This window comes from Hakea prostrata, chromosome 11 (assembly GCF_041222555.1).
Source record: "Hakea prostrata isolate BN-2017 chromosome 11, UWA_Hpros_2, whole genome shotgun sequence".
Classification (NCBI taxonomy): Eukaryota; Viridiplantae; Streptophyta; class Magnoliopsida; order Proteales; family Proteaceae; genus Hakea; species Hakea prostrata.
The window spans coordinates 16,011,560-16,039,489 of NC_142610.1; the positions used below are offsets into that span (position 1 = coordinate 16,011,560).

The following is a 27,930-nucleotide window of genomic DNA, read 5'->3' on the forward strand; positions in this document are numbered from 1 at the left end:
TAGAAGGCTTCAATATTTTTTTTTAGGAAGTTATCTCATGAGGCAGAGGACCTTGCATGAATTTTGATGACCAACTTTTTGGATTTCTTGCCATAGATTATAGTTTGTTCGGATCCTCTATGTGGTGGAGTGTGAGGGGAGCATAATCCTCTACCCTTATAAGTAATAATTCCAACACATTTTTTTATACAAAAAAATGATTGATATTACTTCGGGTAGCAATTACAAAGACTATTAGTGTCTAGTACAGTTACTCCTTTCTTGTATTCTATGGAAGATTTAGAGACTAAATAGATGAACCATTGTTGGAGTGTGGAATGGCTAAACCTATTAAGTTTAATATTATTAATACAAAAAGTTAGATGAACCAAAAGCAGGACATAAGCTATTGGCCAACTTTTGTGTTTCAGTGGCAAATTTGGATCAAGTATTTCTTCCTCATTGCACCAAATCTCAAAGAGTTGAATGTTGAAGGGTTGGGCTTGGTCTATTCCGTCTTGTAAACCCAACAAGAGCGCCTCAGTGATATCTCATTTCCCTAATCCTCTTGTACTGACATACTTTAGTTGTCCATCCCAAAATAGTCCCACACTCCATCCGGTGTTGTTCAAATCTGAGTTATGAACCCCCGCACACATCAGAATTGGCAATTGACTCAAATTAGTCATACTTCCACAAAAGCAAATATATGGTTTAGAAATCCTTACTTGTGTCAAGTTGTGTGTGGTTTCTGATGTTTCTTGTGTTTTGACTTCTAGATCTTTGATCCAGTTTGATTTTGATCACAAGTACTAGGGACCCTTAGACCAAGGAGTCCAGATCCTCTCCACCCGACAACCTGTCCTCCCATCCCCCCATCCTCACACATGGGGTAGGGTTGTGTCAACTCAACTATGAGGGTGGGAGGGCAGTCTGCCTAGATGGAGAGGATTTGAATTCTAGACCAAGGGGATGGGAAGGGGGGGGGGGGAACTGTGGAGGGATAGAGGTTCGAATCCAACACCTCCTTGTACTAACGGCTTTACATTGGAGAGTTGTCGGCCACCACTTTGCCAGAAATACATTTACATTTAAACTTGACTTTAGTTGTGATTGTTTTAGGTTGAATATGAATCCTGAGATGAACAAGCACTCCAATGAAGTCCATGCTCTATTTGGAGAGAATTTTTGGAAACCTACCTGTTTGGGTTGTGCCCATGAACCTATTCAAACCCATATACTCTTAGGCTCTAAATTCCTTAATTTTCATTCTAGCAGCATTTGGAACATATGGGTCTTGGATTGAGTGGTGAAAATCCATAGGAACTTTATCTGGACAAGAAATATACCATTCATTTCTCTCTGGATAAAGGACACATACATCAATCACATCCAAAGTTTGAGGTAATATTTAGAAGATAACAAAAATATATTTTTTAATTTAATCTGAATCTTTGGAATTTGGATATGATTGATAGATATATATCATTTATCTAGAGGTTCATTTCTGACTTGAAAAATTCCCTACTAATCATTCTTGAGTTTTTATCATGTATTGGGAAGTGGATGGTCCATTTCTGACCTGATAAAATTCCCTAAGTAAAATCATTCTCCAAGTCCTCAATAAAACGGAGAGAAAAATAATAATAAAAAAATTCCAGCAGATATCAACGTAAAAATTTGTAAATATAGAGATGTATGTGTAATTTTCTCCAAATATTAAAATCCCACCTTTGGCCTACCCGAGGAAAAGCTCTGCTCTTGCAAGGCTGCAATGGCAGCTCTCACTGGTGCTACTCTTATCTCAATCCAAACTAATTCTTCTCATCCTCGTCTGCGTCAAAATTTCTGGCCGACCCAGAAGAGGACGACGAGAACTCTTGCAGTACTTGGCGAGGCAAAGACATTGCGAGTACCGTACCAGCTGAAAGAAGGGCAAACTCGTGTCTTCCATGAACTCCCATCTGGTATGAACATGGAGGTTATCTTACAAAAGGGTGTTCGAAACGACAAGGATGAGGAAATGGAGAGATCGAGATACCCACCTCTGGTTTTTGTCCATGGAAGCTTCCACGCAGCTTGGTGTTGGGCTGTTCACTGGTTTAGCTTCTTTTCCCACTTTGGGTACGATTGCTACGCAATTAGCTTGTTGGGTCAGGTGATTCTTTCTTTCTTTCTTTCTTCCTTCTTTTTTTTTTTTTTTTTTTTTTTTTTTTTTTTTGAACAATTTGGGGGCTTTGTTGATTATGTAACAGGGGGAGCTCTGATATTTGTTAGCATTATCATTTGCCGAAATTCTACCTATTCTGAAAGTTATTTTGCTGTCGTTGTTCAAAAAAAAAAAATATTTTTTAGCAGCTTCAGTGTTATTGGAAGCATAAAATTAGTTACAGTCCGAATTTTCTGTTTCTAACTTTAAAAAATAATTAAAAAGAATGAATGTTCTCGCGTGCCCAGATGACCATTTGTTAGAACTTTCTGGGGTTTCTTGGAACCCACACTTAGGTGAACTGTTCTCTCTGTCTCAGGAGGCTCAAGTTAAGATAACAGAAAATTTTGTATTATTTTTAGAGCTTAGAGAAAATAGGGGATTAGAGAGCCCAAGAACATCATAAGAGTCACCTTTGAAAGAACAGTAACCACAGACACCAAGAGGGATTTTAGTGTGCATAAGGTCCTGTATATGGATTTCTTATTAAGTCCTAGCCCTAGCCTGTGTGTTATGTGGGACTGTTCAAATTAGTCCTAGCCCTAGCCTGTGTGTTATGTGGGACTGTTCAAATTAGTCCTGCCCTTGTTCCACTCCTGTATTCGACACTTGATCAAAAGAGAATGAAATTGGATCCTTGTTGTACCCAAGTTGGATAGTTTTCCATGTCCTGGTAAATAGGCAATAGCCAAGGCTTCCATTAGACCCAGGTGTTGGATGATGAAGCAGATGTTCCCTTTCAAAATGTCAAATCATTATATTGCTGCTTTCATCTATCTTATATCATTACTGAATTACTTATATCAATAAATTGCCAGTATACATGTTGTTCACTCTCCAGACTGCATATAAGGGCTCCTAGTGCAGATTTAAGTTAACCCTCTTTTCCAATACGACAGAGCACTTTATTCTTTCCCAAATTAGATGCTGCATTGTATGACTCCACAGTTATTATGGTAGTTCCTGAAGATGATCTAAGCCATGTTTGCTCTGTATCCTTTTCTATTCTGTATGTTAATCTCGTGTATCAGAGTTACAGATTTTCTAGAAGTTACTGATCATGGCTTTGCTCTCTGTTCAGGGGGATAGTGATGTACCTACAGGGGATGCAGCTGGTTCCCTTCAGGTATTTTGCATTAATTATTACAAAATACTGACAGACACTTTCTTGATTAAGTTTTGCCTTGTATATTCTGTGTTCATTAGAAAATTATAAGGTCTCCATGTTGGTGGTATTGCTTTTCTTAATGACCTCCAACTATATAACTCTGCAGTAGACACATGCCAGTGACATTGCTGACTTCATCCGGGAAGAGGTCAGGTCACCACCCGTGTTGCTTGGACATTCATTTGGTGGACTTATTGTTCAATCCTATCTCTCAAATATGAGCGAACACTTCTCAGGTATCAATGAGTTGTATTCCATGTTTCAAGTAATTCTGTAATTTTAGTTGGCTGGTTATAAGAGGTCAACCTGCGAGCTGTATCTTCTCAATCTGTGATTTATGCACTTGCATCATCCATTTCTCTTATTTCTTGTGTTTACCTACATCACTTTTTTCTTAATTTTAGAGAAGGAAGTTTTGAACCCAAAACTTGCAGGAGCTGTGCTTGTCTGCTCTGTACCTCCTTCAGGAAATAGGTGACTCCCAACCTAGTTTAATGCATATATATATATATATATATATATATATTCCCTTAATGTGATTGACCCATTCTAATGATCTTTCTTTTCAACTATGCAGTGGGTTAGTATGGCGGTATCTCTTCTCAAAGCCTGTTGCTGCTTTCAAGGTATTGCCTTATCACTTGGAAAGGATCTCTCTATCTATTTATTGATTTTTAGAAATGATATTTATGAGAAAAAAATAAAAATATTAGGACACCTATAAATTGATGCCAAGATAGGCAACTAAAGCAGCTGCATGAAGGTCTTTGTTAGTAATCTGTATGTTCATTCACTGATTTCCCTAATCTATGAATAATCTATTTACATTGGTACCTGGAAAACAGTGGAAACAATGATATACCTGGGTCATTGGAGGTCATTGTGTTTTGTTCATTATAGAAAACAATGATTTAACTTGGTAATTTAACTTCCATGGATGCAGTTTTCTGTAATGAACATAGACTTTGGTTGTATTGTCACCAAACAGACAGGTCATCACTAGAACCAAATTACTAGATATTTGATTGCTTTAATACACTGTCCACGAAGATGTTCCTCTAATATTTTTAAGCAAAGCTGACAATGCTGACAGGGTGCAATAAGTGACTTTGCTCCCTAAAATGCAATATACAAATGGAATGTAAGTATAAGGGAATCAGACATCTTAATAGTTTTTGCGACTCCAGTTGGTGGTGGTAGTTTGTATCGAAGGATATAGTCAATTTCTGGGTAGGACCTCCAATTATCTGCTCCCCCCCCCCCCCCCCCCCCCCCCCAAAAAAAAAAAAAAAAAAAAGGAAAGAAAGAAAGAAACTCATGGCTTGGTATTTGATGTTGTAAATTTGTTTGCTGATTTATCTACTTGTTGCTAGGTGACACTCAGTTTAGCTGCAAAAGCCTTTTGCAACATCTTTTCCTCTTTGCAAGGAAACATTTTTCTCTGCTGAAATGGAAGATCATCTAGTACAACGGTTTGTCCTGGTGTACTTGATACTTTTGGTTCTGTGATGTGAACACTTACATTAACATAAATATGTGTATGTAATGCCAAGGAACACTAATATTCATGCAATTAAAGGTACATTATTTAATCTTTAACTAAGAATAACATAATTACCTTCCTTTCGCTGAATCTAAAGTTTTAGATCACTTAATTCATCCCCTTTTTTCTTACTACTATAGTCCTGGTCTTTTTTGCCTTTCAAACTCTTACACCCTTCATTTGATTCTCCATCAGTTCCCTTCAGTGACAAGTGGTCATCATTGGACATAAATAAGCCATATTAGCTAACTCTTACCGATACTGTCGTACATGGCTACCAACCCTTCCCCCGACTGCATTTGTCTTAAGTTATGCTACTTATCCATCTTGAGCCTTGACATCCTCATCTCAGCTGCTTATTCTTCTTCAGCATTTTTCCTTGATGGCCTAACATTTTGCACTTATTCCCATCTAAAACAGAAAAAGAAAGGAAAGGAAAAATAAGTGTGTGGGGGAGGAGGGGAAGCGAGAAGTTAATTGGGGCAAAACAGGCCCCAGAGGAAAAATGCAACCCAAATACATTCAGAAACCAATAAAGAACTGTGAACAGTGAAAGGTTGTGTGGTTAGGAGGGCCAGGTAAACATTTGTATGTGGTTTACTTGGCTCTTCCTTTGTACAGTCACAGAACCAGCCATCAATTGTCAATGCTTTTGGGGTTGAAGCTTACTCCATCTATGTTTTATTGCAGTTACCAGGAGTTAATGAAGGAAAGCTCAAGTCTGCCACTGTTTGATCTAAAGAAGCTTAATGCATCATTGCCTGTTCCTTCAGTTCCAAAGTCTATTAAAGTCCTTGTATTTGGCGCTGGCAGTGACTTCATTGTGGTGAGTTTGTACCTCCCATTTTTGCACTGTAGTTTATGAATATACTGTCTGAATAATGTTCGTGATTGTCCTTATACCTCTTCATAATTTTTCACGTTGATCACTCTGAAAAGATTGTATTTGACATCAGTTATTTTTCTGTTTTTGGCTAATCATGATGTTAATGTTAAAAAGGGGAAGTTAGTTAATGGGTTATAAACTTGCATGTCATATTTGAGGATTCTCAGGAGTGATCCAAACCACAGTCTGTGGTTGTGCCTGAACACCATAGAAGCTACCATTGGGTTGCTAGTTGACCAACCATCTCAGTTGTCTATGCTAGTTCCGGATAATTATGTCGAAACCACATCATGCCAAGATCCTATGCAAATTCTGTATCTCTTAAACTTGGGTAGTTCATCACTAATGAGTGACACTGGTGATGAAATCATCTTTAACCAGTGAAACCAAATCATGAGAAGAGACAACATTGTGAAATAAAATGTGTAATATGTTCCAGTGGTCAAATCTAATCTCAACAAACTCTCCATGATATTTAGTACTGTTTGCTAAAACATTGTTTCTTTCCCTTTCATTTGACAAGACCATCTGTATTTGTTTCCATACTCAAATATTGTGGGATTAAAAGGGTTGCAAATTGCCTCATCATTTATCTATGATTCACATGGTGAGTGAATAAAAGTGAATATCTTTCTTTTTTTGGTAGAACAATAATTGTAAATATCATGATTGCCTATATTTGACTTCATTTATCCTCCACAAAATGCAGATAGTTCAACTTAAATGAACATTGTGGGTGGGAATCTGTTAGCCCTGGGCACTGATAATGAGTGTCCTGGACATATTACTTTGCTTCATTGTCCTTTGTTTGACTTGCTCTGTATGATTGTAAGTCTTCAAGAAACAAGAATTACTGACTCATGATTCAGAACTAAAATGAATGTATAATGCTTGTAGGATGCTGAAGGCCTTAATGAAACAGCGCAATTTTATGGGGTGCAGCCAGTTTGTGTCGAAGGGGTTGCTCATGATATGATGTTAGATTGTTCATGGCAGAAAGGAGCTGAAGTTATCTTATCATGGCTGAACCGTTTGAATGAACAGACGAACCCTGTGTAACTCCTTGAATGGAATGGCTTCTCCATCATTCATCTCCTGCTTCCTCTTTTTTGTCTTCCTTAAAAGTGCAAGACTAGTTAAATCCAACTGGGGAAATTTCATGTGTTAGAATAAGACACAAGTGTGAAATGGAGACTGGTAGATGAACAATACTTGTTTTATTAATTTGCAGAAACACATTAAACACCGTACACTTCTTTAGAAAATCATATCTTATCCAACAACTCTTGACAGACGTTACCACCCTGCTGTAGAGAGAGAGAGAGAGCAAACGTATTGATATATATATATTAAATCCATAGTGTAGACCCTGCTTGCTCAAAAAAACGTCTCCAATTATGAACATGAATGAGAAGAAAGAAGTAAAATTTAGATTAAGAAAGTACAACATACACTAATACACTAGTTTAGTTTGAAAGGATAGCTACCATTCAGATTCTACGAGGTAAATGATGATTGGCTCTAGAAACCTCAAGCTCAAGTGAAACTATATATGCGTAAAAAAAAAACACTATCACTGCAAAACGCATTTCCAAGACCTTCAGCCTCCTACACTGCACTTTACATCTCAGGCACCACCATCTTGGCAATCAGCTGCACAATTCCAATCTCTGGATTTACTTTTTTCCAGCCTTAGAATATGAATCACGTAAAGTGACTGTCCGGTTGAACACAAGTTTCTCTGGTGTAGAATCTGGGTCTACGGCAAAATAACCTGAAATCAAACAAAACAGATGGGAACTAAGTAGTTGATGGTGTGTCCAGATGTTGTTGCTGGTATAAAACCTAAAAGAAAGTGGATAAAAATACAAAGAAAGTTCTGACATGTATTATAGGTTTTGTAATCTCTGTCGTTGGTATTGTACTACTAAGATTAGTTCTATATATATATATAGACAATTTAGAAATAAAAAAAATTGGATTGATGAACATAAAAGACATCATGACAAGTAATGGATGGGGACCAAACTGAGTTTTTTTTATATGATTAGATAGATGGAAGATATGAGGATCGCAGATGCCCAGCTACCAAAATGTGATACAGATAATTGAATTCAATAATTTGATAGATTAAAACTACATAAAGAATTACAACCAAACAACAGTGACAACACAATCCTGACTTCTGAAACCATTAAATTTTCTTTGCAATGGGCCCATGGATAACAACAATAAGCCTTGTCCCAACTAAATAGGGTCGGCTACATGGATTCTTGCCCTCCAATCAGTTCTATTTGAGGCCATGCTAAATACAAATAACTCAATTTTAAAGATGTCAGTCCAATTATGTAAATACATTGACATTCAGTGATAGATACTAGCATGGTGCAAATTGGGAAAAGTCAGATACCGCAGAGCAACTTTTCAGATATCTTGGATCATTAATACAGAATTAAAGTGGAATGGTTGAAGTAGAGAAGTGTATTTATGCAGAATCACTACCAGCATGCTAGACTTTGAAGGCCCAACCCCAGAAACAACTGGTACAATGGGTTTGGGTCCGACAAGGGTTGGACTTAGTGGATTGAATTATCTTGGTATTCTATTTTTAGTCTTCATTTGTTTTAGTTTCCTAAGTAGGAGATAAAAGTTTATATTTTGAGTTAGAACTTTGTCTCTGAGTTTTGTACTTCAACCAGGATATGTGATTTTTTCCATCCTTGATTGGAGTCAATTGAATAGAAGTTGAGTATTCTCTTTGATCTGAGAGTGTGTGCCTTGTGCACTTCTTTCCCTCTTTCCTACATTTTTCAACTTCTTCCTTTTTCCCACATTTTATCTCACAGTTAGGCCCACCATAGCAGACCTATTCCCAAACCTGCACTATGTACATATTTCTTTAAAGCATAAAGAGGAGTTCCTTTTAACTGTTGTTCGACAAGCTATGATGTATGGGGCAGAATCGTGAGCAATTAAGAAACTGTCACATTGAGAAGCTTTTTGAGTAGCAGAGATGAGGATATTAAGATGGATCCGCAGAAAAAACAAGGAAAGATTGATTCCATTCCCCAGAAATAAAAAGGAATGTCGAAAACTCAAGTGGTCAAAGCTGAAGCAGCTACTTTAGAAGTAATAAAAAGAAAAACAATGGCTTGAGTGGGAGAACCAGGCTCAGAAAGAGGATTCCTCACTTCTCTCATTTAAAACCGTGCATGAGACTTTCATCTCGCACGGTAATAAGGAATGAGCATGCTTAGAGCTGAAATGGACAGTGCCCCAATCCATGACAAACTCCGTGAGAGTTAGTTGATGTGGTACAGTCACGTTCAATGAAGGCCTAGACATGTGCCAGTAAGGAAGAGTAACTTTATCCCTATTGAAGGAGCAAAAGGAACTAGGAAATGCATAAGACAAACCTCATGCCAAGTATGACTTTGTATGGAGCCTTTCGGCAAGCTAGGATTCATCTAGGCTGTCCCTTTTCCATCTTACTTCCAATTCCCTGTTGTCAGTGTCTGTTGATCTTCTATTATCTCTTTTCCATCCCCCTTTTCCCTTATGTTAAGATGGAGTTAGAATAACATTATACTGTTGCTTGGTCAGCAAGATATTGCAAGATATTCATCAAACTTATGTTGGTCAACAATATTGTGGTTATTTTAGGAAAGATACAGGTGGGACAGATTGGATTCTACTTGTTAGATTTGGCATTGATTTATCTCCAAATTTCCTATGTAATTAGTTTAAGAAACTTAGATTTAGATCTGATTTGAGGTGAGCTGTAGAAGTTACTATTTTTCAATCTTTCTATTTCTTGGAAAGTGGACAAAATATTCTGTCCAGATCTATGTAATTTTTCTATATAAATAAATCTATCCTGACAGGGAAGACACGTGCAACTCTCATCCCTCCATCTCGTCTTCTCTTCATCTTCTCTTCTCCATGCATCTCAGACTTCTTTCTTCTACTTCCTTTGCTTAAGCTAATCACAGATTCTGGAATTGTCACACCTTATATTCATTTACCCCTTATACTGTTAACCATTCAATCTAAGACCCAGAAACTGGCTAAAAACTATCATCATCTGAAAGAAAATAAATCCAAAGCTAGTTGAACTCTAAGCTTCCTAGAAATCTTGCAAACAAACAAAGGAAATTTCAAATTACAAAAATATCCCCAATAAGCCCCTACAAAGTAACTGCATCAGTTGACCATGACCATGGCCACAATGATGACTTGACCAAGTATTCCCACTGTAACAATGTTCCATTGCAGAAGATTCATACACAATCTTCTAATTTATTTGTGATTTTTAGCATAATTTACTCCATAAACCATGTTATTCCTAGAAATAGAGCACTATCTGCCTCTCCCGGCTCTCCATGTTCTTGCAGGTTTGTGTAACCCAAAACCTTAATTTAGATTCCCCTCCCCCCACCCCCACCCCCACCCCGCCTCGAACTAAGGGGAAAAACAAAAAGGTGAGTTCATGGAATTATGGAATTACCAAGCCTTTCAAACTGAAACTTGTCTCCCACAGCAGCACTGCTAAGAGAGCCTAAGGCAAAAGCTTCTGATGTCACCTCTTTGGACTTGGGATTCAGATTGGCAAGCCAATCATCCAGTTCAGCAGGATTCTGATGCCAAATCATCGAAACAGTGAAGTATCAGAAAACATTGAATAAATGGTTAATTGATGATATTGGGAAAAGAAAGTGAACCAACCTCAGAAAGAAAAAGCCTGTCAAACAACCTGACTTCCACCTTAAGAGGATCAACCCCAGGCGAAGGTTGTGCAACCCAATGAAGAACACCCTGCAAACAGTTCAAATAATTAATCTAGGCTCATTGTTTTTATGAAATAATTGAAGTTCCTTAATAAACATTGCCAATTCTAGTTGGGAAAAGACCTTGGGCTTTGTTGTTTTGGAAAGATCATACTCAGCTCGAATCTCAACTACAGTTTCCTTATCATCACCATAGATTACCTCTGTACATTTTATGGGGAAGGCATATCTGCATGGATGAAGAAAAATATAGGCTTGTGCAAGAGGTCGTTCAAAATTCAAATAGACAGACATCACGAGAGGTTAGATATATACCTAAGTAGCACAGATTTACCAGGGGCAAGTCCATAGTAGTCTTTTGAATCCTTAGTTCGAAAATCAGAACGTTCAATGTAGACGACATTTGTGAAAGGGACCTACATTGAGAACAGAAGAAAATGAAGTTACCTGAAAATCAGGGCAAGATAGCCTAAAGCTAATTTCAGAATGGCATGACTAATTTAGCAAGAACCTGATCCACAGGGTAATAATCTACGTAATACCCTCAGAACCAGGTGAGTGTGTTAGCCAGTCACAAGATTTTATGCCCGCAGCTTAAAACCTGAAACTGGCATACTCTAATCCAAGAATGATATAGGCCAACTCATGCAAAAGATCTTTAAGCCCTCAGTAAGAAACGTAGAATTCCTTGGACTTCACCTCTGTTTAATCAAAGTTCTAAGATATTTTGCATCAGAGACAAACTCCTTAGTTGAATTGTGTAACTAAGTTGAAAAGGAAAAAAAAAAGGGGGGGGGGAGATATCCAGTAATAATGGTAAATCAACTACTGCAGAAACGAATAGGTTAAGCCTCAGGGTACTATTGCATAAACATTTTGATTAGCTCACACAGTTGATGAAACGGGGGACTATTCCCTCACCTTGTAGAAAGCAGATGGATCATCATTCTGGGCATCAGGCCACCTCTTTGCATCAAGATCCATAACTGAATCAAGGTTTGTAATAACAACCTATTAACATGGAAAAGGATAAGTCAATCACTGGAAAATTAGTCCATCAATCAAATATTCTACAAGATACATACCTTGAGAGGATGCAGCACAACCATGGTACGAGGAGCTGTTTTGTTCAACTCTTCCCGTATGTGGTATTCAAGACGATCCAAATTTATCAAACTATTATCACTGTACCCAAAAAATCCCACGAGTATTAGTTGCAAAAAGGTGAATAAACAAAATAACACATTGCTTCACCAAGCAGAGGAAGAAGTCAAAAGAACTCAACCTTCTAGTAATTCCAATTCCACGAATAAAAGCATTGACTGCAGATGCAGAGACACCTCGACGTCGTAAACCAGCAAGTGTCATTAGACGGGGATCATCCCAGCCATCAACCCACTTTTCAGTCACTAGACGGTTCAACTACAACAGTAAAAAATGGAAAAATCATCGACCATGAAAAACATAAAGGCTTCAAGCTTTCCATGGATTTACTAAATCAGTCGCACACCTTACGCTTTGACATCACAGTATTGGTTACATTCAACCTAGAATATTCCCAAACGTATGGCTGGTACAGGCCCAGTGCATCTAACAACCAATAATATGAAGCACGGCGTGTCTCAAATTCAAGTGTACACAGCTGCAAAACATATGTCCATCAAAACTATTGTCATGCAAGAAAACACGAGTTTTATCATGCCCAGCATCCACTACAGAGATCAGAACTATTGTCATGCAAGAAAAACACAGTTTTATCATGCCCACCATCTACTACAGATAGATAGAAATTGTCCATTTAGCCATCCATGTCATGTCTTTCTGATACATGTCACTTCCTGATAATGGAAACTAACTATTACTGCAAACGGAACCAAAAATTCACCCGGCAATTACAACCAGACCAGAAACCATTGATCAAAGATTCTCCTAAGCCTCGACTCAACTGATGGACCCAATCCAGTGAGGACTATATAATGAAAGTATGTATAAAAATAATTTAAATGCAGAGTCGTAACAAGAGATTATGAAATTACATTAAATTTGTTAGAGAAGTATCAAACAATACGAAGGGGGGGTCAAGTGAAACAGAGTTAGGCCCAATTGAACATCTTTTGTCTTCAGATCATTAAGGTCCATTGGCTTGTTAAAGATGAGGCTAAAGTTTGATTCTTAAGATTGTCTAAGGATCCCTAGAAACACGAGTATCCTGGCATGGTAGAAACAATTATTTGACAGATGGACAAACAACAAGGTCATATCCAGTGAAATATTCTAATGCCATTTGAAGCAGAATTACAATTTAAAAAGGAAATCTTCTTGGTACGGGGGCTTTCCATAAGTTCAAAGTCAATGCAGATCCACAAAAATAAACTTGTTTAACTAGGAACGAGTCTAGAGTTGAATCCTATACATGTGGGGCTTTGATCCCATGACTACTCTATGTGATAGACCACTTATTGGGGCCTAAAATATGGATAAGTAGACTGGATAAGGGATGAGGTAGTTAATGGTTCCATACCTACTTCAAGTAGACTGCATGACCCAAGCTGTTTTTAACCAGTGGTTCAATTTAAATTATTTTAGAATCTACCCTTTTTTTCAAAGTTCTTGTCAAGAGTTATTTAAATTGAAATTAGGACCCTGTTTTGAGTCTATTTCAGTTTCTTAGTTAGTTTAGGTTATCCAATAGGTTAATGATTGAGTTAGGCCCTTTCTTTTAGTGTAGGAGCCTACATTTTTGAGTTTGTATATAATGGTTGCAAGGGGTCAAGTATTGGACACAAGTTTGATTAATGAAAAAGCATTTGCTGCTCCTCATCTTCTCCATTATAGACTTTCGTCTAGTGGTTGATCAAAGTAGCTGGGATCAGTGTTTGATCCGACCAACACCTTACAGTGGGAAGCACAGGTGGTCCATTGGTGGGGCTGGTGTTTAGTAGCACATTGCAATGTGAAGCCCTGAGTGGTTCTAATGGAAGCTCTCTTTCAAGTTCTTGGAAGATTTCCTACAAGTTCTTGACCAAGATTTGATTTTCATTCAAGTTCACCATTCAACAAGCTGCTGCCAAGTACAAACTGCAACAGTAGTGAGTTTGATAACCCCCCCCCCCCTCTCACCCCCAAAAAAAACTCACCCTTCTACTTCTAATCCTCTAAACCACCAAAGCTAACTTTCCCACCTTCTCTGGAAAACTACCACAAACCCAAAACCCCTCATACCCAAACCAGCCATCAGAATTATCTACAATTCTAATCAATTATTCTCCATACAATCCAAAATAAACCATTCAAGGTTGGTTGAATCATGACCAGCCACATCCTAGAATTTCCACTCAACTCTCTTTCAAGACCCAAAACTAATCCCTAAGTTGCTGCAACTTCAAATCAGATAACTTTCCACCTTTAGAACATTAAAACTTTTCCTGTTAGACTCCCTTATGTTTACTTGACAAAACCTCACTATCAACCCCTATCCCTAGAATCAACCTAAAACCCTATTTCGACCTATTCAAACCTACCTGATCATAGTAGACCCTAGCTATTGGCTTCAGGTGATCTCTTACTAATCTAGAACTACATCAGAAGTGATTTCAGAAGTGAAGGGTATAATAGTCTTCACAACTCTATTACTAACTATTTCAATGGAATTGGAGCTATGTGCTTTTCACAGTGTTTAAAGGCCTCCATTTTGGGGTGTTGGAGCAATTTGCTTTATTTGTTTTGATAGAGTTATTCGATTATCCCTTAATCTGGTTCTCATTTCCATACCAGCAAGTGTATGTAATTCCTTGAATTGGGATTAACACAGCATTATTAGGTCTGAAAGCCAAATCAGCTAAATATCTTCTTATATCTCTTCCACAAGAACAAAGAGCCTTAACATCCTCCTTGAGAATCACTTGACAACACATCCAGTCGTCTCTGACTTGGTGAGTTTCTGAATTTTTGGTTTGTTCTTCTGGTAGATATTATGAATTTCTGTTTCTGTTGTAGGTTCTAGTTATAATAATGGTTAAAAAAATATCTGAACTTTTCAGTTGAAACTACAAAACAAATTACTAATAATTTTCTTCTGATCTCAGTTTTATTGTACTGATTTTAAAAATATAGTTTCAGATTATTTTTCTATTTTCAATCACTTGGTCTGAATATGGTTTCTATTATGTTCTTAGTCCACAGATTTTACCTTCACTGACTAAAATCTTCGATTCTAATTTCTCAAACCCGGCATTGTCTTTGTTTTCTGGTATCTAATTGATACTATAGTTCTATTTTATAATCAGAAACCTAGAGACCTGCCTGCCAAAGTCTAACATTCTCTCTCATTATACTCAGTACTATAACTCTATACATCAGTACTATAACTCTATACATCCAAATCTGTTGTCAGATTTTGATCCTTTTTATAGACCTATTGGGCTGACTGGTTAAAGAAATGTACCAGAATTTTCTGTAAACCAAATTTGTCTTGATTAAATTGTTCAATTTTCTCTAAATTTTGTCCCTGTTCCAACACAAGTGATCTGCTGATTTCCCACCATGCTTCCTTGGTTTGGGATTAGCACTATGTTAGAAGAGGAGCAGAGGCTCTTTTGCCCTTGATTTAGGGGAGAAGTTGAATCTGTAGTTCCTATACTTGCTTTCGAGACAGTTTTTCTTTTCCAAATCTAGCTCCTCAAAGCAATACTTCACTAAGTGAAATCATTAGACGGTAGTGATATTTTTTGCGTTTACAACTTACAAGAACCAGCATCATTGATTCATTGATCTATCAGAAGCAAGCGTCCAAAAAAGAAATATGGTTAGAATACATTTCCAAAAATAACTAAAATAACAGAATTACCGAGTGTGTGATATTTTCAAGAGAATCCACAATGCAATGAGCATAATCATAGCTTGGATAAATACACCATTTGTCTCCTGCATGCGGATGACGAGTAAACTGGCCAGAATCAAATATAAAAGAAAATGTGAGAAACTCCAATTTTTTTGTCAAATACATTAAGAGTAAATATCGAAACTGAAGAAGTTTTGAAGCTTTGCCTTGCCTTTATACGGTAAGCAATCAGGTCATACATGTTAAAGTTATCACTCTGCATGTCTTGTTTCATCCTGAGGGTTGCCTTCCCCTCATCAATCATGCCGAGTTTCATCTCATTAAACAGTTTCAATGACTCAGCAATTGGCCGATCCCTCCAAGGACTGTTCATCTTTTTCTCCCGATACTCTTTTATTTCTTCTGGAGTCTAGAAATTAATTTCAAACCATTCAGTCAGTTAAAAGGAAAAATCCAGCAATTGCCACAACCCCCCCCCCCCCCAAAAAAAAAAAACCCACCTTCTCCCCAGGGGAAAAATGGTGAAAAAAAGAAAGCCAAGAAAGATAATTGTCACTTGCAAAATTGGAAATGAATAGAAAAAGGTTCTCAGGTAGGAAACCAGATCTAGTTCAAAAAAGCTTGGTGATAGAAGTAACACCACCAGAACCACATTATGTGAAGTTGTGCAGTTATTGACTTACTGTCAGTCAACTTATCACCAATTGGATACAAGGAATTTAATTCTTTTGAAGTGAAAATATTTCGGGAAGGCAAATTGCATATGGCTGTAAAAACCATAACCATGTAGAATTCTAGAAGAAATAAAATAAATTAGCGCCTAACAACAACCTGGTGGTCGACATAAGCATGGCCTCTACGTATAAGCTCAACAGCTAGGTCATACAGATCTTGGAAATAGTCACTTGTATAAGTGATCTGCAAAAGGCAAAAAACTGTCAAGTACTGCCAACGCAGGTAATACATGAATCATTTGTCGAGATTGGAAACTATACTTTGAAGGGCTTCCAACCCAGCCATTGGACAATTTCTTCAATGTGATCAATATACTCCTGCTTTTCAGCTTCAGGGTTTGTATCATCAAACCTAGCAAAGTCAATTCAATGAAGAGTTCAAAACACAGAGCAGAGAGAAGTTCATTTCCGTTCTTCCAACGCCATTAGCAGTTTTAAACTTCAAAAAGAAAGAACATAATAAACACCATCTTCATACAACACAATAAACACCGTCCCTTCATACCTAAGCAATAATTTGTGGCAATGGCCAAGACTAAAGCCTTCAATTTGACAAGCTTAGGGCACAAGATTTATATTAATTAAATAAATTTGTTATACATAAAACAACACAAAAAACTTTGCCAGTTCCTTATTTTTTATATATATTCTGTGTTTCATTTTATAATAATAATAAATAAATAAATAACACATTATATAGAAGCCCCTGTTAAGATAAATCTACACAGAAATCATAGTAACGAGTTTTTTTTTTTTTTTTTTTTTTTTTTTTTTGAGCGAACGAGTCCCAGTCCAAAGAAGATTCAACAAAAAGATACCACACAAATTTCAACAACTAAAAATTGCAAGAAATTGAGTCACCATAGAAAAGATGATGACAATCAAGAAGACAACCAAATGGATCGATTCTAACAGCAACAGCAAAAAGCAACATAAAAGGAACCCTAGAGCTGAGAAAAGGTCAGTTCACCTCAGATAACAACCTCCATCTCTGTCTTTTGCCAGCCCAAAGTCAATAAACATAGCCTACAATATTTTAGCAATGAGAAATGGCAAGACTAGAAGAATCTCAGATTTGTCCCAGAGGAAGATCTGTTTACCTTGGCATGACCAATATGTAGGTAGCCATTTGGTTCTGGTGGGAAGCGAGTGAGGACTTTACCCCCTGTTGTTTTTAAATGCTTCTCAAGCAATTCCTTCGTGTTACATGCCCTCAACACAGGGCGATCGCTGAAAAATATTTCTGTATGTACCTAACCATGAAGATTATAAAGACAATCAATTTAATCAAATTCCAAAAGAGTGGTTTTCGAACTCTTTGTCCTAATATTTTTATGCGGAAATATGAAAAAGTATTCGAGGCCATTTAAATATGTTTTTCAGGGAAAAACTTACAAAGTCCCCTTTCCCACAATATCATAACACATTTCTTAATGCAAAAAAAAAAAGAGAAATAGCCTGGAATACTCTGTACAAGGATCTCAATGAACAGATCTTGTTATAAAGACAACTTTTAGATTTATTCCATTAAATACCTTAAAGTTTTCCTCAGGTGAAGGAAATATCGAGTAAGGGTTAATTTCCTCTTCAAGGGATGGCACTGAAGGAGTATCCACAATACTGACTTTTTCCTACATAAATACCAGAAATGAGGTTGATTCATCTATTAACAGCAGAGAACTAAATATGAAAGGCATGCAACCATGCCATACCTCCACTTTGGCAGGCTTATCTTTCTTCTTTCTTGAAGGTTTTTCATCATCTGCTGCAGTCCTCTCACCAAGTAATCCATATAATTTTGCCTCTATTACTTGCTGTTGGAAGGAAATGAAAATGGAAGCAAGGGGATTGGATTAATAATAATAATAACAAATAAACAACATAATATCCCGTTTCAATTAGTTTCCAACTACCATGTCATTACAAATAGTCATAATAAGGTGGAAAATCACCGTTACAGCTTTAGGATCAGCCCATCGATGCCGTTTTCTTACTTGTGCAACCAGAAGGCCAACTAAGGAAACAAGAGGATAAACTAAACATCAGATTTTCCAATTGCAATAGAGAGAAGGCCAAAAACCAAAATCGATTCACAGAAGACATTGAGAACAGAAAGCATCCAATCTTCAACATTTCACTGCTCCCCCATCTTTCACTAGTGACCGAAATAACTTACAAGACTCAATTTCCTTCCCCAAAATCTGGAAACTTTTCATGCACAACCTGCACATGTATTATGATCCTAATACTTTAACTAAAGCAGGAAATTAATATGACTCTCTTTAAGACTTGCATCTTATCTGGCTGACTAATCCCTTGATAGGGTAGTCGTCGTCATACAGAAAGCAAATTCTACAAACTATATAAGAGCCAGGCCAGAAAAGGCCAAAAAAGGACGAGGAAGTAAGAGAGAAGCAAATGAGAAGAAACATGCAGGAATTTCCTTTTCCATGAAAATTAAGAAAAAATATGGAAATACCATCAGAGATGAATGTAGGAATCACAGATTTTATCATGAAAGGAATTTCCATAAAAAAGTGAAGTAGACCAAACAAATCAAAAAGCACTCTACTTTTATAATAATAGATAGTAGACAACATAATGTTATGATATCATATGGTACATGGTGAAATGAAACTAAATGATTACAACACAGCCTAGTAAAACTTACCATTTATTCGATAACGCTGCTCCAAGATGGCCTGCTTTTTCTCTTCAAAGACCTCAGTAACTGCGCATTCAATTTCTTCTGTCGAAACCTCTACCCCTGCTCACATGTTAAGCTATTCAATATAACTCCAAGAGAAGGCAACATAAATGGAAATAGATATCCTATGTGATCCAATAAATGGGGGAAAGTGGTGATGATGGAAACCAGACGTTAAGAAATAGAAAACTATAAATGAAAATTCTATGATAAATAGGACAAATCCATGTTACTCTGGACAGCAATTTCTTTTGACAATGCTGTGTATTGCACAGGAGATAACTAACAAATTTGCTTTCCTTTGTTTTACTACTTTAACGTGGTCTTAGTTCAATGTCTCTTTTGTTGACCAACTTTCTTTTAGATTTTTCCTACTTTCTCTATTCACATTTTACTTGAATTCATGAGAAACCTAACCATAAACATAAACCTATCTGTTACTAACCAGTGACTTGCCATCAAAAAGCCAATATATAAAGTATCTCACACAACAGCCATGCAAAACTTAATCTTTGTAATTCAAAAAAAAAAAAAAACCACCCTAAGGCAAGGCCTACTTCAGCCTTTAAAGGTAAACCTGGAAATGCCAGGTGTAAAAATTCAACCCAATAGAAATGACTCTCATTACTGAATTTTGCTGTGTTGAGACATTACAGTCTTTTTCCATAGACCACAGTAGAGAAAAGCAGGCTGTAAACGTGCAAGTGAGTGCAATATTTCCCCTATTTCAATCAAAGAATTATCAAAAAAAGACTTAAAATAACTGAATTACTAACAAACTATATTAGGTTTAGAAGCCTCTCTTTCATACAAATATAACATATAGTAAAATAGGTCTTTATTGAAAGAGAACGAAATATAAATTAAGAAGCAAGCTGCAGCAGGGCAAGGACAAAGCAACCAAGCTATTATGGAATTAAGGGTAATCAAATTAAACTGACAAAACGTATGAGCTTATTTCACTGCTCTTTGAAAACATACCTACACCACAAGCTCCTTCAAACTCATTAACTGGAAGTTCATCTTGCCCAAGTTTTCCAAAATATTTTAAAGCTTCATCTAACTGGTCGGGTGTTTTGATCTGCAAAATCAAGTTCCAATGAGAGAGAATATATCATGCACAACACTCCATCAAATCAAAAACAGTAAAAAGACAAGCCCATCTAGAATATCAACCCAACCTTAAATGAAACAACATATTGCAACAACGTTGGTCGATGCTTAAGTGCAACCGGAGGGAATTTCGCAGCAACCTGTATCTCAAAATTCCAATCCAACACGAACAGTGAATACAATAATAACCTTCAATCCAAACATATCTTCATATAAGAGTAATCGATAAGTTTACCGTGTAAAGTAGATTTCCCACTGCTCTACTGCATCCATCAGTCACCCCTGCCTGAAAGAACAAGAATCGATCTTATCATTCAGAGAAAACCTAAATAGATAAATTCAGTAATTTATTTTTGAAGAGATTTAGAAACCTTAAACAGGAAGAGAATCTGAATGAATTCAAAATACCTCTTGAATGACGGCGTTTAAGTTAGCGGTAACCTTGTTATTAGCAATGGTGTTTCGAGCAGTTTTTTCATCTAATCCGATTTTCAGAAACAACTCCAGTGATCTCTCACTGTCCTCGTCTTTGACAACCATTTCTGTTACCACTCGATTAACAAAACTCTGAAAAACAAAGCAGGTAGATGTGTTGTAGATTCGAAGAAGAGTGAAAGCTCAACTCTCCCAAGCGTCTGAAGAAGAATAGAGAAGTTGATTTCGTCAGAGAGTATAAATGGTGAGCCGGTTTGGGATCATTTCTTCCAGCCCACGGTGTTTGGGACGCAAGGAATTCTCTTTTTTTTTCTTTTTCCGGGTAAACGGACACGAGGAACAAAGATTCTACGCTATGGACGGTCATTACATCAATCTAATCCGATCCGGTCGAACCGTAAATTACATAATAAGAATTCTGATTTCGGATTGGGTTGGTTTAGGGTTTAGGGCTAGGCTCTTTACGGTTTAGGGTTGAGCATCTTGAAACCTTGTCGTTACAAGGTATAACTGGCCAGGCCAAGCCAGATCAAACCTTAAACTCTAAACCCTAATTATCCCTAATTTTGACCCTAACTCAAAATTCAGTACCTGGAAAGAGAGAGAAGGATATTAGATCATCACTTAGATGGCTTCCTCCTCAGTCCGCTTGTGGGACAAGTGGCAGATCAAAGTGAAAGAGATCATTAGTTGTCATTTCTACCCAAAAAAAAGTCTTATCTTTAACTGTTGGCTCACCAAATGACACATGGCAAGATCCAATAGTTCACTGAACACTCCTTGAAAGATTCCTTACATGCAAGGGAGCCAAACCCGCACCCCCCCCCCAACATAGTGGTTCAAAATTGTCGAGCTCCACAACAAGAAGGTGAAGCCAAACCCGCACCCCCCTAACAAGTGGTTCAAAACGAGCTCCACAACAAGAAGGGAACCAAACCCCATCCCCCCCCAACATAGTGGTTCAAAACTTTTGAGCTCCACAACAAGAAGGTGAAGCCAAACCCGCACCCCCCCCCCTAACATAGTGGTTCAAAACTATTGAGCTCCACGACAAGAAGGTGATCTAAACTTGGTTGTGCCCCCAAACAAGTTTCAGGGGGGCGGGGGGACGAAGGGGCCGCAGAGCCACCAAAGGGACGGTAGGGAAGGGAACCAAGTCAAGCCTGCCCAAGCGCAAGGGCCGTTCCCAAACAAATTATGCCAGAGTCTTATGTTGTCCACCGCCAACGCCCTAAAGGAATTGGTGATTATGCCTCTTGGCCTTTTTCCATGAGTGAAATACAATCTTTTCTTTTCTTTTCAATTGAAATACAATCACTCCCCCCCCCCCCCCCCCCCCCCCCCCCCCCCCCTCCTTTTTCTTTTTGAAATTTTCCCAATAGAACTACTGCGACCCTCTTTCCATATGTGAAACACTCGCATTGAAAAATCAATGGGTCTTTTATTTTGTGCCTACCTAGGGTTGCCAACACCTTTTAATGAAGAGGTCGTGAGTTCAACTATTAATGATGGTGTATGTACCAAAAAAAAAAAAAAAAAAAAAACCCCCACCCCATGTGAAATCCTTACCTGCCTGTTGGATGAGTCAAGCCAGGTCAAACAACACTTAACATTGACCCTAGTCAGGGCCACTTTGATTGGGATCGATCAACCTTTAGTATTTGAACCAAAAAAAAAAAAAAAAAAAATCAACCTTTAGTATCAAAATTTGAGCCCATACCTTATATTTCTCAATCTCAAAATGGGTTTTTGCCATTAGAGCCCCTACCAGTCACTCCCATGGCTAGTCAACTTTACGAAGACAACCTCGTTTGCTACGTCTGAATGCCCAGATTTAACCTGCCTAAAACCATAGGTCATGTTTTCCCCAACCAAAAAAAAAAAAAATCAATAGGTCATGGAGGAAATTTTATTACCATATCTTGTGCATCTGTTTGTTTTCATGTACAAAGGTGGAACAGAAACTTGTTCCAATAAAATAGGGTTTCACTATTTATTTTGGAGAAACATGCCAATAAAAATTGGTAGAAAATTAATTAGACACAGAATTTTCAGGTAAAATAATGTCCCATTGGTAAAATTTCTTATTCTTTTATTTAGTTTCTATTTTGACATGAAGAATTTGGCTTTGTATGAAATACAATCATCTATCCACTATAACGACTGTTATTTATATCTACAAAGGCCATGCTAAATGAAGAATATACTAAACAGAGCTGTAAAGAACCAAAGCTGGTTACAATTTTATGTAAGAAATGATGCTTCTTCTACTTAATCCTCTGAAAGAAATTTGCTATTTACTCCAGCCCTATAAAGTTGTATTCCTTCTACGGTAGTCAACATAATCTCAGAGTTGGCAGGCACAAAAAAAACAGAACCTTCTGAAATCATTTCTGCAGATAAGCCAGTGCTTGTTTGCATTGTACCCTCTCCTGCTGTCACCAAGAAAAGGGATGGACCTTGTGCTACAGGAAGCATAGTTGCTGTTTCTTGGGGAAGAACGCAATGATCAACCTCAAATTCATCGAAAGGTGGAAGGTATCTTTTTGTATATGGATTCAAGAGAAACCCAGAAAGAATCTCAGGAAAGCCCTGCAATAAAACTGCATCAGGGGACTGATCTAACATCTAAGCAATTCAATTCAAAGTCATAAATGTATAAACCTTGTGAATTCACTGGTTTTAGTCAAAACCTCATATATTTGTAAGGATGTTTACCTGTTTGTATGTAAGCATGGAACATAGAGTCTGTACATCTCGGTATTTTGGTGTGAGGCCAGCACGCACAACATTATCTGAGGTCGCCATGCATTCGATGCATTCACCAGATATATATGCATGAGGTTCGTTTGCTCCTAGGTACAGTGCTTCACTAGGTTTAAGCTTCACATAGTTTAGAAAGAAGGCTGACATAACACCAATGTCACTTGGATATTGCTTTTCTAGTCTTAATACCAGCTGTTCCTTATCTGTCAAATGTCTCACCTGAAGCAGCATAAAAGATTGATAAGAAGAAAGAGAGAGGACTTGGTAGCTCAAGATCTCCCAATTAAACAAAATAATGTCATACAGGAACCCACCAAAAATTAAATAACAAAGAACACTAGTATAACTAAAGGTGCAAGTTTAATTTTAGCTTCAAGGGAATTCATATAACTTAGCCTGGATAACGTCTTTGGGATTTCTGCAAAGAACAGAAACTTCAAATGACAGTTCCAGTGATCCATCATTCATCCAACCAAAATGCTCAGATTGTGTACAACCAACAAATCTTGGAGTTAGTCTCCAACAAAATAACACTCCCTTGGTTTTAGAAATAATAGAATACAGCAAAGGAATATAGAACTTTAGGCGGTATTGCATTCTGAAAGTCTGTAAATGATCCTGTACTCTTGCTGGCCCATGGCAGGTGACCAAAATCTATCTGCTACTGAAGAACATTGTTTTAACAACTACTGAAAAGGGTTTGGGGTTTGAAAACTTAGAAGCACAGAGTGAGCAGCTCTATAGAATATTAGCTCAGCCAATACAGAGGAGTGGACAAATGTCACTTTTTATAATATCAGTAATGATTGTAGAGAAACAATTTCCCAAACTTATTTCTTATGTTCTCAACCCAAAACACCTAATTCCTTTGAATTCTGTTGAATTGGCTACACTTTTTACTTACTCTTTGTTTTGGATGGGGGGAGGGGGAGGTGCAGTGGCTAAGAATGGGCTTTCAGTATCAGCTTCAAGTAACAATTAGCAATTTGCATAAGCAATAGAAGGAGGGGAAAATGCATGTGAATTTTTTGTTGGATCAATATCTAGAAATTAATGCTCAATAAAAGAGACATATAAATCCAATAGCAAGTTGGAGTAATTGGGTAAATTTGTGCAATGAAGATTTCAAATTGTGTAACAAACAACAAAAGGAAGCTGGTGAAATGACAACATATTGTTTATAAGTTGGACTATCTTACTGCAATAAAAATTACGAAAATACAGCAATTAGAACTAACAGACAATTAAATGTGATGAAACAAATAACTGATAATTATTATATATACCTTCTTTTCAATGTTCAGACGCCTTTTCATTTTGAATACAGCCACTGAGATAGCATCCTTACTCACTGTCATCAACTGGGTGAAGATAGATCGCAGAACAGATTTTATTCTCTTCTCCCCATATTGCTCGCTAATTTGTAAAACTTCATCAGCTTCAGCATTACCAACCAGATCTATAATCTCAGGAACATCCCGAAGCACATCTTTAAGCTCCTGTAAAAAGAAAGCATTCAAGTTGACTCTAATTCATAAACAGAACAACAGTTAATTACCTTAGCTTTGTACTATTTCCTATTAATCAAGAACATAATGAAGCACATCTCTAAGATCCTGTAGAAACATAGCATTCCGTATAGATAACTTGACTCTAATGCACGAACAGAACAATGATTAATCACCTTCACACTTTGTATCACATTCCATGAATCAATCTTCTCTCTCTCTCTCTCTAGCAAGTACCAACCCTATCATCATACCGGTGGAGGTCCTCCCTCTCTTATGTCTATCTGTCTTCCTCAATGCCTATTGGGGTTGCTTTGGGGGAGAGGGTTTAGGTAGGTCCGGGGTTCCAATCAATAGTAAGTTCTTTCAGATCTGAATAGATATTCTTGGAATTAACATGATTATACAAGCAGATGTACCATGTCTGATACGATACTTGTAATAAATCATATCATATACAATCAAAAGATGAATTAACTTCGAAACAAACTCACAGAAGCTAGCTTTTACCCAGAAAAGAATCCCAGAAGCTAGCTTTGACCAAAAAGGAATCCCAGAAGCCAGCAGACAAATTTCAGATGATACCCCAGGTCAAATTTTAGAAACTTATATCTGTCATCTAAAGATTCTAAACAATTGCCGTAAGTAGAAATTACAGGAAAGACCCAACGAAGGCGAAGAGGGCAAGGAGCAGGGAACCGGGAAAGCGCACAACAGACGGGCGGAAGGCAGCCCAAGAACACAAAGGCAAGGAACACCAAAAGAGGGGAAGAAAGGAGAGACCAAACCCGAAGAAGAGCAAACAAGGAAAAGGGAAAGGGGAACCAAGCAAGGGAAGAGGGCAGGAAGAGGGGCAAGGAGCAGGGAACAAAGGAAAGACCACAAGAGAGCGGGGGGGGAAGGAGGCAAGCGCCAAGGAAAAAAGGCAGAAGACAGGCAAGAACAAGGAGGAGGACCAAAGGAAGGAGAAGAAAGAAGCAAGAAAACGGGAAAAGCGGGAAGAAAGAGAAGAGAACAAAAGGGGCCAAAGGAGGGGAAAACAAAAGAAGCAAGAGGGGAAGGAAGAGAGAGACGACCAGAGAGAAAAAAGGAGAGGAAAGAAGGGAGGAGGAAAAGAAAAGAGGGAAACCACCAGACAAAGAGCACCAGACAGGGAGAACACCACCAAGGCACGGGCCGAACAACGAGAAGAGCCGAGGAAAGAAGCAAGGAGGAGAAACCGGCAAGACACAAGGCCGAGAAACCCAAGAAGTAGGAAGAGCAGGAACCAGGACAGGGGACAAGGAAAAGAAGAGCACGGGGAAAAGCGAGATGGAGGAGAAGGGGGCCAAACAAAAAAAGGAGAACAAAGGAAACAGAGGCAAAAGAGAGCCACGAGAAAAGGGAGAGAAAAGAAACCGGGGACACAACCGGGAGAACCAAGGGAGGGGAAGACACAACGGAGGCAACAAAGGAGACGGAAAGGAAGAAAGAGGAAAGACCAAGGAAGACCGAAAAAGCAGAAGAGCCCAGGCGAAGGCAGACAGAGAAAGAAGGGCAGAAAAGAGAAAGAGGAAGGAGGGGGACAGGGAGGGGGGACAAGAAGGAACCGAAAGGGGACAGGGCAACAAGCCCAACAGACGGAAGGAGAAAACCAAAGACACAAGAGAGGCCCGGGAGGGAGAAGGGAGAGAGACCCAGGGGGAAAACCAAAAGACAGGAGAGAGCGGAACAAAGGAAACAGAGAAAGACGAAACAGGAACAGCAGCGGAGAGAAGGGGAAGACGAAAGAGAGAGGAGAGGAAGGCAACGAAAGAGGGAAGAAGAGAGGCCCAAAGAAAAAAAGGGGGAGAGGGAGAGGGACGGGAGGAGGGAAAAAGCAAAGGAAAAAAGGAGGAGCAGAGCGGGAGGGGGGAAAAGAAAAAGAAAACGGAGGAAAGAGAAGCAAGAGGAGAGGGCAAACAGGAGGAAAGAAGAAAGACAAAGAGGGCGGGAGAAAGGAAGCGAGAAAGGGAGGGGCGGAGAGGAGACAAAAGCGGGAAGGAAAACCAAGAAGGAACAGAAGAGCGGGGAGACCAAGAAACCAGGAGAAGGGGGAAAGGAAGAAGGGGACAGAGGCCGAAGAACCGGGGGGCACAGGGACCCAAGGGGAAAGGTATGTTGTGTTGTGACCGCTCTAAAGTCTAACAAGGAGAAAATAAAAGTGAAAACCATAAATTCAAACAAACAACACTAATAGCCCATCCTTAATGATTAATAATTTCAATAAACACCTTCCTCTGATAGTGATAAGAGATACCATAACTTTTTTCTACCTTATAAGTAACTAAGAGGCCAGTGGATTCTTCAAAGTGGCGAGAGTAACAGATTCTCGTAAGGAACCCCAATGGATCTTCAAAGTGCATAGGGAAACCCACATGTTCGATGAATTACAGTTTTTATATAAGAAAAAGGCCATTAATGAGGTAAATAATAAGAAAAATGCAGTCAATTACACAGGAAGATAGGCGAGTTAATTATTACCTCAACACTGACAAATCCACACAAGGCCTCAAACTCTGTAATAGCCAAAGCCATCTCAGGCTTGTGATTATCATCCCTGTAGAGTTTAGGTTTGGATTTACTCAAAGCCCTGGCCAATTCCTTGTCTGGGTGTGCCTGTATAGATAATGCTTTTGAAATTGAAAGCACCTACACCACCAGAGATCTAGAAATTACTTAAAATGGAAAACAAAAATCCTTTAGGGAAGAAAAAAAAATTCTAATTAGAGAAAGATTATAATACCTTGAACAAGAATGGAAGATTATCTCCCCACTTCTTCACAACCTTATCACCAAGAACACCAGGATTTTCCAAAATCCACGACTTCAGGGTCTTCAGACCAACCGACCCAAACCCAGAAGAATCACCATCAATTTCACCATTTTCAATTACAAAAGATGGCCCTGACGGATGGGTTCCCATCCAAATCTCTGCATAAGGGATACTGGGATCAATCTCCAACCCAGAATTCAACGAGTACAGCCTTGCAACCGTTGAATTTTCACTAGTTCTGCCCCAATCATAGCTCTGAACTGAACATCCTAACTTCACTGGCTCATTGACAGTCTTTACCTTCATTGCCACCTCTTCTTCCATCTACAAACAAAGTATCAAAGAGAACGAAGAGAATTCTGAACTTGAGCTCTGGTTCAAACTGCGAATGCCACCGAAACTCTCTCTAGTTTGAAGCATTTAAATAGATTGAAAAGGAGGGAAAGAAAAAACTACTTCCT

The 27,930-nt window shown here is 38.2% G+C and overlaps 3 protein-coding genes across 4 annotated transcripts; 1 reads left to right on the forward strand and 2 right to left on the reverse strand.

Annotated features, from left to right (window-relative positions):
• The first annotated feature begins 1,713 nt into the window (after nt 1-1,713).
• LOC149000412 (alpha/beta-Hydrolases superfamily protein) lies at nt 1,714-7,083 on the forward strand. Its single transcript, XM_089139305.1, is given in 9 exon segments — nt 1,714-2,137; nt 3,270-3,314; nt 3,466-3,592; nt 3,761-3,830; nt 3,934-3,982; nt 4,730-4,756; nt 4,758-4,828; nt 5,590-5,725; nt 6,683-7,083. Coding segments are annotated over 9 exon segments (1,071 nt in total). The 5' UTR covers nt 1,714-1,753; the 3' UTR covers nt 6,845-7,083.
• A 75-nt stretch (nt 7,084-7,158) lies between these two features.
• On the reverse strand, nt 7,159-20,718 carry OVA9 (glutamine-tRNA ligase, putative / glutaminyl-tRNA synthetase, putative / GlnRS). The gene is made up of 23 exons (XM_089139304.1): nt 20,375-20,718; nt 20,202-20,252; nt 20,035-20,106; nt 19,835-19,934; nt 18,818-18,913; nt 18,099-18,160; nt 17,859-17,960; nt 17,682-17,777; nt 17,247-17,399; nt 17,117-17,172; nt 16,408-16,498; nt 16,244-16,330; nt 15,624-15,821; nt 15,419-15,517; nt 12,083-12,214; nt 11,858-11,994; nt 11,658-11,757; nt 11,494-11,583; nt 10,888-10,988; nt 10,696-10,801; nt 10,511-10,600; nt 10,293-10,422; nt 7,159-7,559 (listed from the first exon to the last, which is right to left on the reverse strand). Exons 1-23 carry the CDS (start codon nt 20,504-20,506, stop codon nt 7,462-7,464), a joined length of 2,379 nt encoding a protein of 792 aa, XP_088995430.1. The 5' UTR covers nt 20,507-20,718; the 3' UTR covers nt 7,159-7,461.
• Nucleotides 20,719-22,517: 1,799 nt separating this feature from the next.
• LOC149000414 (mannose-6-phosphate isomerase 1-like) lies at nt 22,518-27,793 on the reverse strand. Of its 2 annotated transcripts, none has more exons than XM_089140535.1 (5): nt 27,440-27,793; nt 27,178-27,345; nt 24,454-24,666; nt 23,120-23,386; nt 22,518-22,993 (listed from the first exon to the last, which is right to left on the reverse strand). In XM_089140535.1, the coding sequence occupies exons 1-5, from the start codon at nt 27,791-27,793 to the stop codon at nt 22,673-22,675; spliced, it is 1,323 nt and encodes a 440-aa protein (XP_088996661.1). In that variant the 3' UTR covers nt 22,518-22,672. The 2 variants fall into 2 exon arrangements, with proteins under 2 accessions (XP_088996661.1, XP_088996662.1); XM_089140536.1 differs by having other exon boundaries at nt 22,518-23,017; nt 27,440-27,791.
• Nucleotides 27,794-27,930: the final 137 nt, after the last annotated feature.